Source organism: Oncorhynchus mykiss, chromosome 1 (genome assembly GCF_013265735.2).
Source record: "Oncorhynchus mykiss isolate Arlee chromosome 1, USDA_OmykA_1.1, whole genome shotgun sequence".
Classification (NCBI taxonomy): domain Eukaryota; kingdom Metazoa; phylum Chordata; class Actinopteri; order Salmoniformes; family Salmonidae; genus Oncorhynchus; species Oncorhynchus mykiss.
Genome location: NC_048565.1, coordinates 1,792,761 through 1,810,454, shown reverse-complemented (window position 1 = coordinate 1,810,454; position 17,694 = coordinate 1,792,761). Strand labels below are relative to the sequence as shown.

At 35.2% G+C, this 17,694-nt stretch overlaps 1 protein-coding gene across 1 annotated transcript in view; it reads left to right on the top strand.

The window, feature by feature from the left end:
- LOC100135976 (cGMP-gated channel) overlaps positions 1–17,694 on the top strand; it is a 38,734-nt gene that overhangs the window by 10,606 nt on the left and 10,434 nt on the right. The window contains 5 exon segments of the mRNA NM_001124315.1: positions 611–739; positions 6,941–7,000; positions 15,168–15,338; positions 15,845–15,946; positions 16,083–16,189. Of these exon segments, the coding sequence (NP_001117787.1) occupies positions 611–739; positions 6,941–7,000; positions 15,168–15,338; positions 15,845–15,946; positions 16,083–16,189 (569 nt within the window).

Sequence of the window (17,694 nt, the reverse complement as noted above, 5' to 3'; positions counted from 1 at the left end):
CCAATGGAGATATTTAATGAAATAGTGATCCATTCTGACTACTACATTTGTCGTCACACAGGACCATCTGCTGACACTGACCAATCACAGGCCTGTTAGACTCACTCAGCCAGGATGAAAACGACTACACCGACCATGATCCTTTGCTAGTTACAGCCACATTTACCATGATCCTTTGCTAGTTACAGCCACATTTACCATGATCCTTTGCTAGTTACAGCCACATTTACCATGATCCTTTGCTAGTGACAGCCACATTCACCATGATCCTTTGCTAGTGACAGCCACATTCACCATGATCCTTTGTGATTTTCTTATGCAATTCAGCCCCATTGAGCATTATAGCGCCTTTCATATTGAAATACTTCTGGCTTCACATGAGCCATCGGGAGTTTTCTAGAGGAATTCGTGGATGACGTCAGCGCTATCACTATCTACTAGTTTAATGTCTATGAATCTCACCCATATCATTCAGTCATTCATGTTTCATAGGGAGCCATTTGGGACGTAGCCAGAGGCAGTGTAGACACAGAGTGTTATGTTGTGGTTTTACCTGATTGTCTAGACTCTCTAACTTCCTGTTCATGCTGCGGACCTGGGCCTCTCCCAGGATGCACCGCGAGGTGGAGAGACCGGACTCCTTCCTGGAGCGCTTCAGGACCCCTGAGCTCAAAGAGGCCTCCAGCAGAGAGAGCAACACACGGTCACAGGGATACCCCGACAGAGTCCGTAAGAGGAAGTAAGTCTGGACTAGAGATGGGGATGGTTAACTAGGATTTGCAAAATTCTGCTGATTTTTTTTTAGTGGAGGTTTCACTTATTTTGTCCTCATTCCGGGAATCTTCCAACCCAACCTGGGATTTCTGGGAAACCTGTTACCAGAATAGAGCAGCTTTATACGCAACGAAAAAAAAGCTGTCTTGATGAGTGAACCCTAAAAACAGATTGAACAGGTCTCTCTTCTCTCAAAAGAGATTTTCTGATCTCAGCGGGTCTGACCTGTATAAGAAAAAGGTTCAATGAAAACAAACTGAAAATCTCTAACTTGGAATATCCTTTAATAGACCTGTGATTTAATATCTTAACTTAAGATGACTTGAATAGACCTGTGATTTAATATCTTAACTTAAGATGACTTGAATAGACCTGTGATTTAATATATTAACTTAAGATGACTTGAATAGACCTGTGATTTAATATCTTAACTTAAGATGACTTGAATAGACATGTGATTTAATATCTTAACTTAAGATGACTTGAATAGACCTGTGATTTAATATCTTAACTTAAGATGACTTGAATAGACCTGTGATTTAATATCTTAACTTAAGATGACTTGAATAGACCTGTGATTTAATATATTAACTTAAGATGACTTGAATAGACCTGTGATTTAATATATTAACTTAAGATGACTTGAATAGACCTGTGATTTAATATATTAACTTAAGATGACTTGAATAGACCTGTGATTTAATATATTAACTTCAGATGACTTGAATAGACCTGTGATTTAATATATTAACTTAAGATGACTTGAATAGACCTGTGATTTAATATATTAACTTAAGATGACTTGAATAGACCTGTGATTTAATATATTAACTTAAGATGACTTGAATAGACCTGTGATTTAATATATTAACTTAAGATGACTTGAATAGACCTGTGATTTAATATATTAACTTAAGATGACTTGAATAGACCTGTGATTTAATATATTAACTTAAGATGACTTGAATAGACCTGTGATTTAATATCTTAACTTAAGATGACTTGAATAGACCTGTGATTTAATATCTTAACTTAAGATGACTTGAATAGACCTGTGATTTAATATATTAACTTAAGATGACTTGAATAGACCTGTGATTTAATATCTTAACTTAAGATGACTTGAATAGACCTGTGATTTAATATCTTAACTTAAGATGACTTGAATAGACCTGTGATTTAATATATTAACTTAAGATGACTTGAATAGATCTGTGATTTAATATATTAACTTAAGATGACTTGAATAGACCTGTGATTTAATATCTTAACTTAAGATGACTTGAATAGACCTGTGATTTAATATCTTAACTTAAGATGACTTGAATAGACCTGTGATTTAATATCTTAACTTCAGATGACTTGAATAGACCTGTGATTTAATATCTTAACTTAAGATGACTTGAATAGACCTGTGATTTAATATCTTAACTTAAGATGACTTGAATAGACCTGTGATTTAATATCTTAACTTAAGATGACTTGAATAGACCTGTGATTTAATATATTAACTTAAGATGACTTGAATAGATCTGTGATTTAATATCTTAACTTAAGATGACTTGAATAGACCTGTGATTTAATATCTTAACTTAAGATGACTTGAATAGACCTGTGATTTAATATATTAACTTAAGATGACTTGAATAGACCTGTGATTTAATATCTTAACTTAAGATGACTTGAATAGACCTGTGATTTAATATATTAACTTAAGATGACTTGAATAGACCTGTGATTTAATATCTTAACTTAAGATGACTTGAATAGACCTGTGATTTAATATCTTAACTTAAGATGACTTGAATAGACCTGTGATTTAATATCTTAACTTAAGATGACTTGAATAGACCTGTGATTTAATATCTTAACTTAAGATGACTTGAATAGACCTGTGATTTAATATCTTAACTTAAGATGACTTGAATAGACCTGTGATTTAATATATTAACTTAAGATGACTTGAATAGACCTGTGATTTAATATCTTAACTTAAGATGACTTGAATAGACATGTGATTTAATATCTTAACTTAAGATGACTTGAATAGACCTGTGATTTAATATCTTAACTTAAGATGACTTGAATAGACCTGTGATTTAATATCTTAACTTAAGATGACTTGAATAGACCTGTGATTTAATATATTAACTTAAGATGACTTGAATAGACCTGTGATTTAATATATTAACTTAAGATGACTTGAATAGACCTGTGATTTAATATATTAACTTAAGATGACTTGAATAGACCTGTGATTTAATATCTTAACTTAAGATGACTTGAATAGACCTGTGATTTAATATCTTAACTTAAGATGACTTGAATAGACCTGTGATTTAATATCTTAACTTAAGATGACTTGAATAGATCTGTGATTTAATATCTTAACTTAAGATGACTTGAATAGACCTGTGATTTAATATCTTAACTTAAGATGGCTTGAATAGACCTGTGATTTAATATCTTAACTTAAGATGACTTGAATAGACCTGTGATTTAATATATTAACTTAAGATGACTTGAATAGACCTGTGATTTAATATATTAACTTAAGATGACTTGAATAGACCTGTGATTTAATATATTAACTTCAGATGACTTGAATAGACCTGTGATTTAATATATTAACTTAAGATGACTTGAATAGACCTGTGATTTAATATATTAACTTAAGATGACTTGAATAGACCTGTGATTTAATATATTAACTTAAGATGACTTGAATAGACCTGTGATTTAATATCTTAACTTAAGATGACTTGAATAGACCTGTGATTTAATATCTTAACTTAAGATGACTTGAATAGACCTGTGATTTAATATATTAACTTAAGATGACTTGAATAGATCTGTGATTTAATATATTAACTTAAGATGACTTGAATAGACCTGTGATTTAATATCTTAACTTAAGATGACTTGAATAGACCTGTGATTTAATATCTTAACTTAAGATGACTTGAATAGACCTGTGATTTAATATCTTAACTTCAGATGACTTGAATAGACCTGTGATTTAATATCTTAACTTAAGATGACTTGAATAGACCTGTGATTTAATATCTTAACTTAAGATGACTTGAATAGACCTGTGATTTAATATCTTAACTTAAGATGACTTGAATAGACCTGTGATTTAATATATTAACTTAAGATGACTTGAATAGATCTGTGATTTAATATCTTAACTTAAGATGACTTGAATAGACCTGTGATTTAATATCTTAACTTAAGATGACTTGAATAGACCTGTGATTTAATATATTAACTTAAGATGACTTGAATAGACCTGTGATTTAATATCTTAACTTAAGATGACTTGAATAGACCTGTGATTTAATATATTAACTTAAGATGACTTGAATAGACCTGTGATTTAATATCTTAACTTAAGATGACTTGAATAGACCTGTGATTTAATATCTTAACTTAAGATGACTTGAATAGACCTGTGATTTAATATCTTAACTTAAGATGACTTGAATAGACCTGTGATTTAATATCTTAACTTAAGATGACTTGAATAGACCTGTGATTTAATATCTTAACTTAAGATGACTTGAATAGACCTGTGATTTAATATATTAACTTAAGATGACTTGAATAGACCTGTGATTTAATATCTTAACTTAAGATGACTTGAATAGACATGTGATTTAATATCTTAACTTAAGATGACTTGAATAGACCTGTGATTTAATATCTTAACTTAAGATGACTTGAATAGACCTGTGATTTAATATCTTAACTTAAGATGACTTGAATAGACCTGTGATTTAATATATTAACTTAAGATGACTTGAATAGACCTGTGATTTAATATATTAACTTAAGATGACTTGAATAGACCTGTGATTTAATATATTAACTTAAGATGACTTGAATAGACCTGTGATTTAATATCTTAACTTAAGATGACTTGAATAGACCTGTGATTTAATATCTTAACTTAAGATGACTTGAATAGACCTGTGATTTAATATCTTAACTTAAGATGACTTGAATAGATCTGTGATTTAATATCTTAACTTAAGATGACTTGAATAGACCTGTGATTTAATATCTTAACTTAAGATGGCTTGAATAGACCTGTGATTTAATATCTTAACTTAAGATGACTTGAATAGACCTGTGATTTAATATATTAACTTAAGATGACTTGAATAGACCTGTGATTTAATATCTTAACTTAAGATGACTTGAATAGACCTGTGATTTAATATATTAACTTAAGATGACTTGAATAGACCTGTGATTTAATATCTTAACTTAAGATGACTTGAATAGACCTGTGATTTAATATCTTAACTTAAGATGACTTGAATAGACCTGTGATTTAATATCTTAACTTAAGATGACTTGAATAGACCTGTGATTTAATATCTTAACTTAAGATGACTTGAATAGACCTGTGATTTAATATCTTAACTTAAGATGACTTGAATAGACCTGTGATTTAATATCTTAACTTAAGATGACTTGAATAGACCTGTGATTTAATATCTTAACTTAAGATGACTTGAATAGACCTGTGATTTAATATCTTAACTTAAGATGACTTGAATAGACCTGTGATTTAATATCTTAACTTAAGATGACTTGAATAGACCTGTGATTTAATATCTTAACTTAAGATGACTTGAATAGACCTGTGATTTAATATATTAACTTAAGATGACTTGAATAGACCTGTGATTTAATATCTTAACTTAAGATGACTTGAATAGATCTGTGATTTAATATCTTAACTTAAGATGACTTGAATAGATCTGTGATTTAATATATTAACTTAAGATGACTTGAATAGACCTGTGATTTAATATCTTAACTTAAGATGACTTGAATAGACCTGTGATTTAATATCTTAACTTAAGATGACTTGAATAGACCTGTGATTTAATATATTAACTTAAGATGACTTGAATAGACCTGTGATTTAATATATTAACTTAACATGACTTGAATAGACCTGTGATTTAATATCTTAACTTAAGATGACTTGAATAGACCTGTGATTTAATATCTTAACTTAAGATGACTTGAATAGACCTGTGATTTAATATCTTAACTTAAGATGACTTGAATAGACCTGTGATTTAATATCTTAACTTAAGATGACTTGAATAGACCTGTGATTTAATATCTTAACTTAAGATGACTTGAATAGACCTGTGATTTAATATCTTAACTTAAGATGACTTGAATAGACCTGTGATTTAATATCTTAACTTAAGATGACTTGAATAGACCTGTGATTTAATATCTTAACTTAAGATGACTTGAATAGACCTGTGATTTAATATCTTAACTTAAGATGACTTGAATAGACCTGTGATTTAATATCTTAACTTAAGATGACTTGAATAGACCTGTGATTTAATATCTTAACTTAAGATGACTTGAATAGACCTGTGATTTAATATCTTAACTTAAGATGACTTGAATAGACCTGTGATTTAATATCTTAACTTAAGATGACTTGAATAGACCTGTGATTTAATATCTTAACTTAAGATGACTTGAATAGACCAGTGATTTAATATCTTAACTTAAGATGACTTGAATAGATTTGTGATTTAATATCTTAACTTAAGATGACTTGAATAGACCTGTGATTTAATATCTTAACTTAAGATGACTTGAATAGACCTGTGATTTAATATCTTAACTTAAGATGACTTGAATAGACCTGTGATTTAATATCTTAACTTAAGATGACTTGAATAGACCTGTGATTTAATATCTTAACTTAAGATGACTTGAATAGACCTGTGATTTAATATCTTAACTTAAGATGACTTGAATAGACCTGTGATTTAATATCTTAACTTAAGATGACTTGAATAGACCTGTGATTTAATATCTTAACTTAAGATGACTTGAATAGACCTGTGATTTAATATATTAACTTAAGATGACTTGAATAGACCTGTGATTTAATATCTTAACTTAAGATGACTTGAATAGATCTGTGATTTAATATCTTAACTTAAGATGACTTGAATAGACCTGTGATTTAATATCTTAACTTAAGATGACTCAGGAGCATTCTAATACATCCGCAGAGAAAACTAGGATTATGCTCAGTTTGAAATAAATGAAGCTCAATTTGAGTCATTATTTAACTAACCCTGCCAATCTGTCCCTTTCTTTCCTTCTCAAGCCAAGTCAGTCAATGGCCGCTGGCCATGTACAATATGAACAACTGCAACAACACAGATGAGTAAGTGGAGCTAGACGTAGCACTTTAGACAGGAAGTAGAAAGTAGCTCTTTAGAGAGGAGGTAGAAAGTAGCTCTTTAGAGAGGAAGTAGAAAGTAGCTCTTTAGAGAGGAAGTAGAAAGTAGATATTTAGACAGGAAGTAGAAAGTAGATCTTTAGACAGGAAGTAGAAAGTAGCTCTTTAGAGAGGAAGTAGAAAGTAGCTCTTTAGAGAGAAGGTAGAAAGTAGCTCTTTAGACAGGAAGTAGAAAGTAGCCCTCGATACTAGTTTATAGAGGACACTGGAACTGTTAGAGGTCTTAACCTATTGGTACACTGTAAGTCCTGGTATGTATATAGTGTAGTTGTACACCAGTAGTTGTATAGTCATATAAGCATGTATGACCAAGTAGAAAGTAGCTCTTTAGAGAGGAGGTAGAAAGTAGCTCTTTAGACAGGAAGTAGAAAGTAGCCCATACATAAAGATATAAAACTGTATTTTTTTGTGAAGAATCAACAACAAGTGGGACACAATCATGAAGTGGAACGACATTTATTGGATATTTCAAACTTTTTTAACAATTCAAAAACTGAAAAATTGGACGTGCAAAATTATTCAGCCCCCTTAAGTTAATACTTTGTAGCGCCACCTTTTGCTGTGATTACAGCTGTAAGTCGCTTGGGGTATGTCTCTATCAGTTTTGCACATCGAGAGACTGACATTTTTTCCCAGTCCTCCTTGCAAAACAGCTCGAGCTCAGTGAGGTTGGATGGAGAGCATTTGTGAACAGCAGTTTTCAGTTCTTTCCACAGATTCTCGATTGGATTCAGGTCTGGACTTTGACTTGGCCATTCTAACACCTGGATATGTTTATTTTTGAACCATTCCATTGTAGATTTTGCTTTATGTTTTGGATCGTTGTCTTGTTGGAAGACAAATCTCCGTCCCAGTCTCAGGTCTTTTGCAGACTCCATCAGGTTTTCTTCCAGAATGGTCCTGTATTTGGCTCCATCCATCTTCCCATCAATTTTAATCATCTTCCCTGTCCCTGCTGAAGAAAAGCAGGCCCAAACCATGATGCTGCCACCACCATGTTTGACAGTGGGGATGGTGTGTTCAGCTGTGTTGCTTTTACGCCAAACATAACGTTTTGCATTGTTGCCAAAAAGTTCAATTTTGGTTTCATCTGACCAGAGCACCTTCTTCCACATGTTTGGTGTGTCTCCCAGGTGGCTTGTGGCAAACTTTAAACGACACTTTTTATGGATATCTTTAAGAAATGGCTTTCTTCTTGCCACTCTTCCATAAAGGCCAGATTTGTGCAATATACGACTGATTGTTGTCCTATGGACAGAGTCTCCCACCTCAGCTGTAGATCTCTGCAGTTCATCCAGAGTGATCATGGGCCTCTTGGCTGCATCTCTGATCAGTCTTCTCCTTGTATGAGCTGAAAGTTTAGAGGGACGGCCAGGTCTTGGTAGATTTGCAGTGGTCTGATACTCCTTCCATTTCAATATTATCGCTTGCACAGTGCTCCTTGGGATGTTTAAAGCTTGGGAAATCTTTTTGTATCCAAATCCGGCTTTAAACTTCTTCACAACAGTATCTCGGACCTGCCTGGTGTGGTCCTTGTTCTTCATGATGCTCTCTGCGCTTTTAACGGACCTCTGAGACTATCACAGTGCAGGTGCATTTATACTGAGACTTGATTACACACAGGTGGATTGTATTTATCATCATTAGTCATTTAGGTCAACATTGGATCATTCAGAGATCCTCACTGAACTTCTGGAGAGAGTTTGCTGCACTGAAAGTAAAGGGGCTGAATAATTTTGCACGCCCAATTTTTCAGTTTTTGATTTGTTAAAAAAGTTTGAAATATCCAATAAATGTCGTTCCACTTCATGATTGTGTTCCACTTGTTGTTGATTCTTCACAAAAAAATACAGTTTTATATCTTTATGTTTGAAGCCTGAAATGTGGCAAAAGGTCGCAAAGTTCAAGGGGGCCGAATACTTTCGCAAGGCACTGTACATAATAGTTTTATAGACATAATAGTTCTACAGACATAATAGTTTTATAGACATAATAGTTCTATAGACATAATAGTTTTATAGACATAATAGTTTTATAGACATAATAGTTCTATAGACATAATAGTTCTATAGACATAATAGTTCTATAGACATAATAGTTCTATAGACATAATAGTTCTATAGACATAATAGTTCTATAGACATAATAGTTCTATAGACATAATAGTTCTATAGACATAATAGTTCTATAGACATTTAGTTCTATATACATAATAGTTCTATAGACATAATAGTTCTATAGACATAATAGTTCTATAGACATAATAGTTCTATAGACATAATAGTTCTATATACATAATAGTTCTATAGACATAATAGTTTATAGACATAATAGTTCTATAGACATAATAGTTCTATAGACATAATAGTTCTATAGACATAATAGTTCTATAGACATAATAGTTCTATAGACATAATAGTTCTATAGACATAATAGTTCTATAGACATAATAGTTCTATAGACATAATAGTTCTATAGACATAATAGTTCTATATACATAATAGTTCTATAGACATAATAGTTCTATAGACATAATAGTTTATAGACATAATAGTTCTATAGACATAATAGTTCTATAGACATAATAGTTCTATAGACATAATAGTTCTATAGACATAATAGTTCTGTCACATACACATGGTTAGCAGATGTTAATGCGAGTGTAGCGAAATGCTTGAGCTTCTAGTTCCGAAGGCAGTAATAACCAACGAGTAATCTAAACCTAACAATTCCACAACTGCTACCTTATACACACACGTGTAAAGGGATAAAGAATATGTACATAAAGATATATGAATGAGTGATGGTACAGAGCGGCATAGACAAGGTGCAGTAGATGGTATCGAGTACAGTATATACATATGAGATGATGGAATGTAGGGTATGTAAACATAAAAGTGGTATAGTTTAAAGTGGCTAGTGATACATGTATTACATAAAGATGGCAAGATGCAGTAGATGGTATAGAGTACAGTATATACATATGAGATGAGTAATGTAGGGTATGTAAACATTATATTAAGTGGCATTGTTTAAAGTGGCTAGTGATATATATTTTTTTACATCAATTTCCATTATTAAAGTGGCTGGAGTTGAGTCAGTATGTTGGCAGCAGCCACTCAATGTTAGTGGTGGCTGTTTAACAGTCTGATGGCCTTGAGATAGAAGCTGTTTTCAGTCTCTTGGTCCCAGCTTTGATGCACCTGTACTGACCTCGCCTTCTGGATGATAGCGGGGTGAACAGGCAGTGGCTCGGGTGGTTATTGTCCTTGATGATCTTTATGGCCTTCCTGTGACATCGGGTGGTGTAGGTGTCCTGGAGGGAAGGTAGTTTGCCCCCGGGAATGCGTTGTGCAGACCTCACTACCCTCTGGAGAGCCTTACGGTTGTGGGCGGAGCAGTTGCCGTACCAGGCGGTGATACAGCCCGACAGGATGCTCTGGATTGTGCATCTGTAAAAGTTTGTGAGTGCTTTTGGTGACAAGCCGAATTTCTTCAGCCTCCTGAGGTTGAAGAGGCGCTGCTGCGCCTTCTTCACCACGCTGTCTGTGTGGGTGGACCAATTCAGTTTGTCCTGTGATGTGTACGCCGAGGAACTTAAAATTTACTACCCTCTCCACTACTGTCCCGTCGATGTGGATAGGGGGGTGCTCCCTCTGCTGTTTCCTGAAGTCCACGATCATCTCCTTTGTTTTGTTGACGTTGAGTGTGAGGTGATTTTCCTGACACCACACTCCGAGGGCCCTCACATCCTCCATGTAGGCCGTCTCATCGTTGTTGGTAATCAAGCCCACTACTGTTGTGTCATCTGCAAACTTGATGATTGAGTTGGAGGCGTGCATGGCCACACAGTCGTGGGTGAACAGGGAGTACAGGAGAGGGCTCAGAACGCACGCTTGTGTGGCCCCAGTGTTGAGGATCAGCGGGGTGGAGATGTTGTTACCTACTCTCACCACCTGGGGGCGTCCCGTCAGGAAGTCCAGTACCCAGTTGCACGGGGTGGGGTCAAGACCCAGGGTCTCGAGCTTGATGATGAGTTTGGAGGGTACTATGGTGTTAAATGCTGAGCTGTAGTCGATGAACAGCATTCTCACATAGGTATTCCTCTTGTCCAGATGGGTTAGGGCAGTGTGCAGTGTGGTTGCGATTGCGTCGTCTGTGGACCTATTGGGGCGGTAAGCAAATTGGAGTGGGTCTAGGGTGTCAGGTAGGGTGGAGGTGATATGGTCCTTGACTAGACATAATAGTTCTATAGACATAATAGTTCTATAGACATAATAGTTCTATATACATAATAGTTCTATAGACATAATAGTTCTATATACATAATAGTTCTATAGACATAATAGTTCTATATACATAATAGTTTATGGACATAATAGTTTTATAGACATAATAGTTCTATAGACATAATAGTTCTATAGACATAATAGTTCTATATACATAATAGTTCTATAGACATAATAGTTCTATATACATAATAGTTCTATAGACATAATAGTTCTATAGACATAATAGTTCTATATACATAATAGTTCTATAGACATAATAGTTCTATATACATAATAGTTCTATAGACATAATAGTTCTATATACATAATAGTTCTATAGACATAATAGTTCTATAGACATAATAGTTCTATAGACATAATAGTTCTATAGACATAATAGTTCTATATACATAATAGTTTATGGACATAATAGTTTTATAGACATAATAGTTCTATAGACATAATAGTTCTATAGACATAATAGTTCTATATACATAATAGTTCTATAGACATAATAGTTCTATATACATAATAGTTCTATAGACATAATAGTTCTATATACATAATAGTTCTATAGACATAATAATTCTATGGACATAATAGTTTATGGACATAATAGTTTTATAGACATAATAGTTCTATAGACATAATAGTTCTATAGACATAATAGTTCTATATACATAATAGTTCTATAGACATAATAGTTCTATAGACATAATAGTTCTATATACATAATAGTTCTATAGACATAATAGTTCTATAGACATAATAGTTCTATATACATAATAGTTCTATATACATAATAGTTCTATAGACATAATAGTTTATGGACATAATAGTTTTATAGACATAATAGTTCTATAGACATAATAGTTCTATATACATAATAGTTCTATAGACATAATAGTTTTATAGACATAATAGTTCTATAGACATAATAGTTCTATAGACATAATAGTTCTATAGACATAATAGTTCTATATACATAATAGTTCTATATACATAATAGTTCTATAGACATAATAGTTTATGGACATAATAGTTTTATAGACATAATAGTTCTATAGACATAATAGTTCTATATACATAATAGTTCTATATACATAATAGTTCTATATACATAATAGTTCTATAGACATAATAATTCTATGGACATAATAGTTTATGGACATAATAGTTTATAGACATAATAGTTTTATAGACATAATAGTTTTATAGACATAATAGTTTTATAGACATAGACATAATAGTTCTATAGACATAATAATTCTATGGACATAATAGTTTATGGACATAATAGTTTATAGACATAATAGTTTTATAGACATAATAGTTTTATAGACATAATAGTTTTATAGACATAGACATAATAGTTCTATAGACATAATAGTTCTATAGACATAATAGTTTTATAGACATAATAGTTTTATAGACCATAGTTTATAGACATAATAGTTCTATAGACATAATAGTTCTATAGACATAATAGTTCTATAGACATAATAGTTCTATAGACATAATAGTTTTATAGACATAATAGTTTTATAGACATAATAGTTCTATAGACATAATAGTTTTATAGACATAATAGTTTTATAGACCATAGTTTATAGACATAATAGTTCTATAGACATAATAGTTCTATAGACATAATAGTTCTATAGACATAATAGTTTTATAGACATAATAGTTTTATAGACATAATAGTTCTATAGACATAATAGTTTTATAGAAATAATAGTTTTATAGACCATAGTTTATAGACATAATAGTTTTATAGACATAATAGTTCTATAGACATAATAGTTCTATATACATAATAGTTCTATATACATAATAGTTCTATAGACATAATAGTTTATGGACATAATAGTTTTATAGACATAATAGTTCTATAGACATAATAGTTCTATAGACATAATAGTTCTATATACATAATAGTTCTATATACATAATAGTTCTATAGACATAATAATTCTATGGACATAATAGTTTATGGACATAATAGTTTATAGACATAATAGTTTTATAGACATAATAGTTTTATAGACATAATAGTTTTATAGACATAGACATAATAGTTCTATAGACATAATAGTTCTATAGACATAATAGTTTTATAGACATAATAGTTTTATAGACCATAGTTTATAGACATAATAGTTCTATAGACATAATAGTTCTATAGACATAATAGTTCTATAGACATAATAGTTCTATAGACATAATAGTTTTATAGACATAATAGTTTTATAGACATAATAGTTTTATAGACATAATAGTTCTATAGACATAATAGTTTTATAGACATAATAGTTTTATAGACCATAGTTTATAGACATAATAGTTCTATAGACATAATAGTTCTATAGACATAATAGTTCTATAGACATAATAGTTTTATAGACATAATAGTTTTATAGACATAATAGTTCTATAGACATAATAGTTTTATAGAAATAATAGTTTTATAGACCATAGTTTATAGACATAATAGTTTTATAGACATAATAGTTCTATAGACATAATAGTTTTATAGACATAATAGTTTTATAGATCATAGTTTATAGACATAATAGTTCTATAGACATAATAGTTTTATAGACATAATAGTTTTATAGACATAATAGTTCTATAGACATAATAGTTCTATAGACATAATAGTTTCATAGACATAATAGTTCTATAGACATAATAGTTCTATAGACATAATAGTTCTATAGACATAATAGTTCTATAGACATAGATAAGCATGTAAAGATCTGCTATGTCAATAGCAGTTGCTCCAGTTGGATTTTAGTTGCAGCTATAGAATGAGAAGACACCATCATTGTTTGAGAGGCCCCATTTGGGATCATTATTAAATAGCATTTAATGGATTACCTATATGGTAGTTTTAGTCTTCCTTAGAATGCATTGTTGAAAGTCCTGATCTTGATTATACTGGTTAGGCCACTGTTTGATATTGTATTTCAAAAAGATACATCTAAAAGTAAAATTAAGTATAAACTTATACTCCTTATTCAACATTCAGTGAACTATACCATTTTATATTTATGTCAATGTAAAATTGAAGTTAGTCTCATGAGAAGTGAACTGTATGGTGAACATAAATAGGAGTGGTGCTGCCACCTACAGGGCTGTCGTATAACCTGCACTTTCACACACGGTAATGCCCTCTGAAACCCCATGGGACTGTTTCCACTGGATATTATTGACCTGTTACTGTTTCTGCAGAGCAGGGGTCCACAATTACATTCAGGCATAGGCCGATGGTCGGGGGGACCAGAACATAGTTATACATAAATAAATATTTAATACACTGCAAATTGACCACAAGAATCCCAATCAGATATAGTATTTGATGATAACAGAATAATCTCCTACCTTGATTACATTGGGATACGATCACATGTGGCTTTATTTATGCGTGAGACTACATGGAAACAGATGTTCTAAATTAAAATAACTTTGAGCTGATTTCCTAGTGATTTTACATTATTTCATGTCCAACAACAAAAATGATTAAATAAAATAAAACTTGTTCAGAAAACTTGGGGAGGCAAATAAAATGAGATTCGGCCCGCGGGCCGCCTGTTGGGGATCCCTGCTGTAGAGTATCAATGCCCCCTAGGCAAGTAACGACCTTTCCACTAGCGTTGGCTCATATTGTACTATGATAGTCCACCAATAGTCTACCAATAGTATGCCAATTAGTCCACCAATAGTCTGTCAATAGTCTGCCATAAATACCCTAGAAAGTCACTTATAGATCATCTTAATCCTTAACAACATGAAAAATAAACATCCATTATCCACAGCAAAAAAGATGACAAGAAGGACGAAATAAAGAAAGAGGAGAAAAAACAGGAAGCGCAAGAAGATGAGAAGAAAGAGGAGGAGAAAGAGGAGAAGAAAGAGGAGGAGCCTAAGAAGGAGGAGCCTAAGAAGGAGGAGCCTAAGAAGGAGGAGAAGAAGAAGGAGGAGCCCCCGTAAGTATGACAGTAGTCTGATTGGTCGTCTGCCCCAAGATGTGAAGGATAAGGCACATCTGGCAGCATGCTACACTAACATAAAAAATGGATAGGTGGGAGAGAAACACTACTTGGGTGTCGGTAAGAACACACACAGGAGAGAAGGGTAGCCTTTGTTTTACCAACATTGAACACGGTGGCCATTGATTCTACAATGTCAGAACAGACACTAACAAATGTTGTTCGGTTGTAATGTATTGTATATGCAAGATGGTGGTCAATCTTGTCACTCAACCCCTTTGTGATTGAGGCCACCCCTCATACCCTGGTTCCTCAAAAGGTTTCTTCCTAGGTTCTGGCCTTTCTAGGGAGTTTTCCTAGCCACCGTGTTTCTACACCTGCATTGCTTGCTGTTTGGGGTTTTAGGCTGGGTATCTGTACAGCACTTTGAGATATCAGCTGATGTAAGAAGGGCTATATAAATCAATTTGATTTGATTTGATTGAAAACTGTGCATGTTTCAGGAAAGAGATTTGGATCATGGACCCATCAGCAGACAAATACTACACATGGCTCACCATCATAGCAGCACCATGTTTCTACAACCTGATGATGCTAGTGACCAGGTTTGTTCTCATACAGTACAGTTCACTTCATTTTATCTTACAAAGGGAATATATCAGATTTTTGTTGTTGAATGTTTGTTGTATTTCTTTTTTAATGTTGTATATTGTTGTTGACTGTTGTTTTGTCATCCCACAGGGCATGTTTTAACGAACTCCAGAACACATACACAATGCTGTGGATTGTCCTGGACTACACCTCAGACTTAGTCTACTACGCAGACACATTCGTCAGGTCTAGAACAGGTGAGGTTCTTCTTCTAAAAACACATGATAGACCGGGATGAGCAGGGAGACAGTTAGAGAGAACATAGTGTGAAGACCGGTGTGGCTGGGATGGGAAGACCGGTGGGGTGTGAAGACCGGTGGGGCTGGGAAGACCGGTGGGGTTGGGAAGACCGGTGGGGCTGGGGTGGGAAGACCGGTGGGGCTGGGATGTGAAGACCAGTGGGGCTGGGATGTGAAGACCAGTGGGGCTGGGATGTGAAGACCAGTGGGGATGGGATGTGAAGACCAGTGGGGATGGGATGTGAAGACCAGTGGGGCTGGGCTGGGAAGACCAGTGGGGCTGGGAAGGCCGGTGGGGCTGGGATGAGAAGACCGGTGGGGCTGGGATGTGAAGACCAGTGGGGCTGGGATGTGAAGACCAGTGGGGCTGGGATGTGAAGACCGGTGGGGCTGGGATGTGAAGACCGGTGAGGCTGGGATGTGAAGACCGGTGGGGCTGGGGTGTGAAGACCGGTGGGGCTGGGATGTGAAGACCGGGGGGGCTGGGAAGACCGGTGGGGCTGGGGTGGGAAGACCGGTGGGGCTGGGATGTGAAGACCGGTGGGGCTGGGATGGGAAGACCGGTGGGGCTGGGGTGGGAAGACCGGTGGGGCTGGGATGGGAAGACCGGTGGGGCTGGGATGTGAAGACCAGTGGGGCTGGGATGTGAAGACCGGTGGGGCTGGGGTGTGAAGACCGGTGGGGCTGGAATGTGAAGACCGGGGGGGCTGGGAAGACCGGTGGGGCTGGGGTGGGAAGACCGGTGGGCCTGGGATGGGAAGGTCGGTGCGGCTGGGATGGGAAGACCGGTGGGCCTGGGATGGGAAGGTCGGTGCGGCTGGGATGGGAAGACCGGTGGGGCTGGGAAGACCGGTGGGGCTGGGATGTGAAGACCAGTGTGGCTGGGGTGTGAAGACCGGTGGAGCTGGGATGTGAAGACCGGTGGGGCTTTGGTGGGAAGACCGGTGGGGCTGGGATGGGAAGACCGGTGGAGCTGGGATGGGAAGACCGGTGGGGCTGGGATGGGAAGACCGGTGGGGCTGGGATGGGAAGACCGGGGGGGCTGGGAAGACCGGTGGGGCTGGGATGGGAAGACCAGTGGGGCTGGGGTAGGAAGACCAGTGGGGCTGGGATGTGAAGACCAGTGGGGCTGGGATGTGAAGACCAGTGGGGCTGGGATGTGAAGACCAGTGGGGCTGGGCTGGGAAGACCAGTGGGGCTGGGCTGGGAAGACCAGTGGGGCTGGGAAGGCCGGTGGAGCTGGGATGAGAAGACCGGTGGGGCTGGGATGTGAAGACCGGTGGGGCTGGGATGTGAAGACCGGTGGGGCTGGGATGTGAAGACCGGGGGGGCTGGGATGTGAAGACCGGGGGGGCTGGGCTGGGAAGACCAGTGGGGCTGGGAAGGCCGGTGGAGCTGGGATGAGAAGACCGGTGGGGCTGGGATGTGAAGACCGGGGGGGCTGGGATGTGAAGACCAGTGGG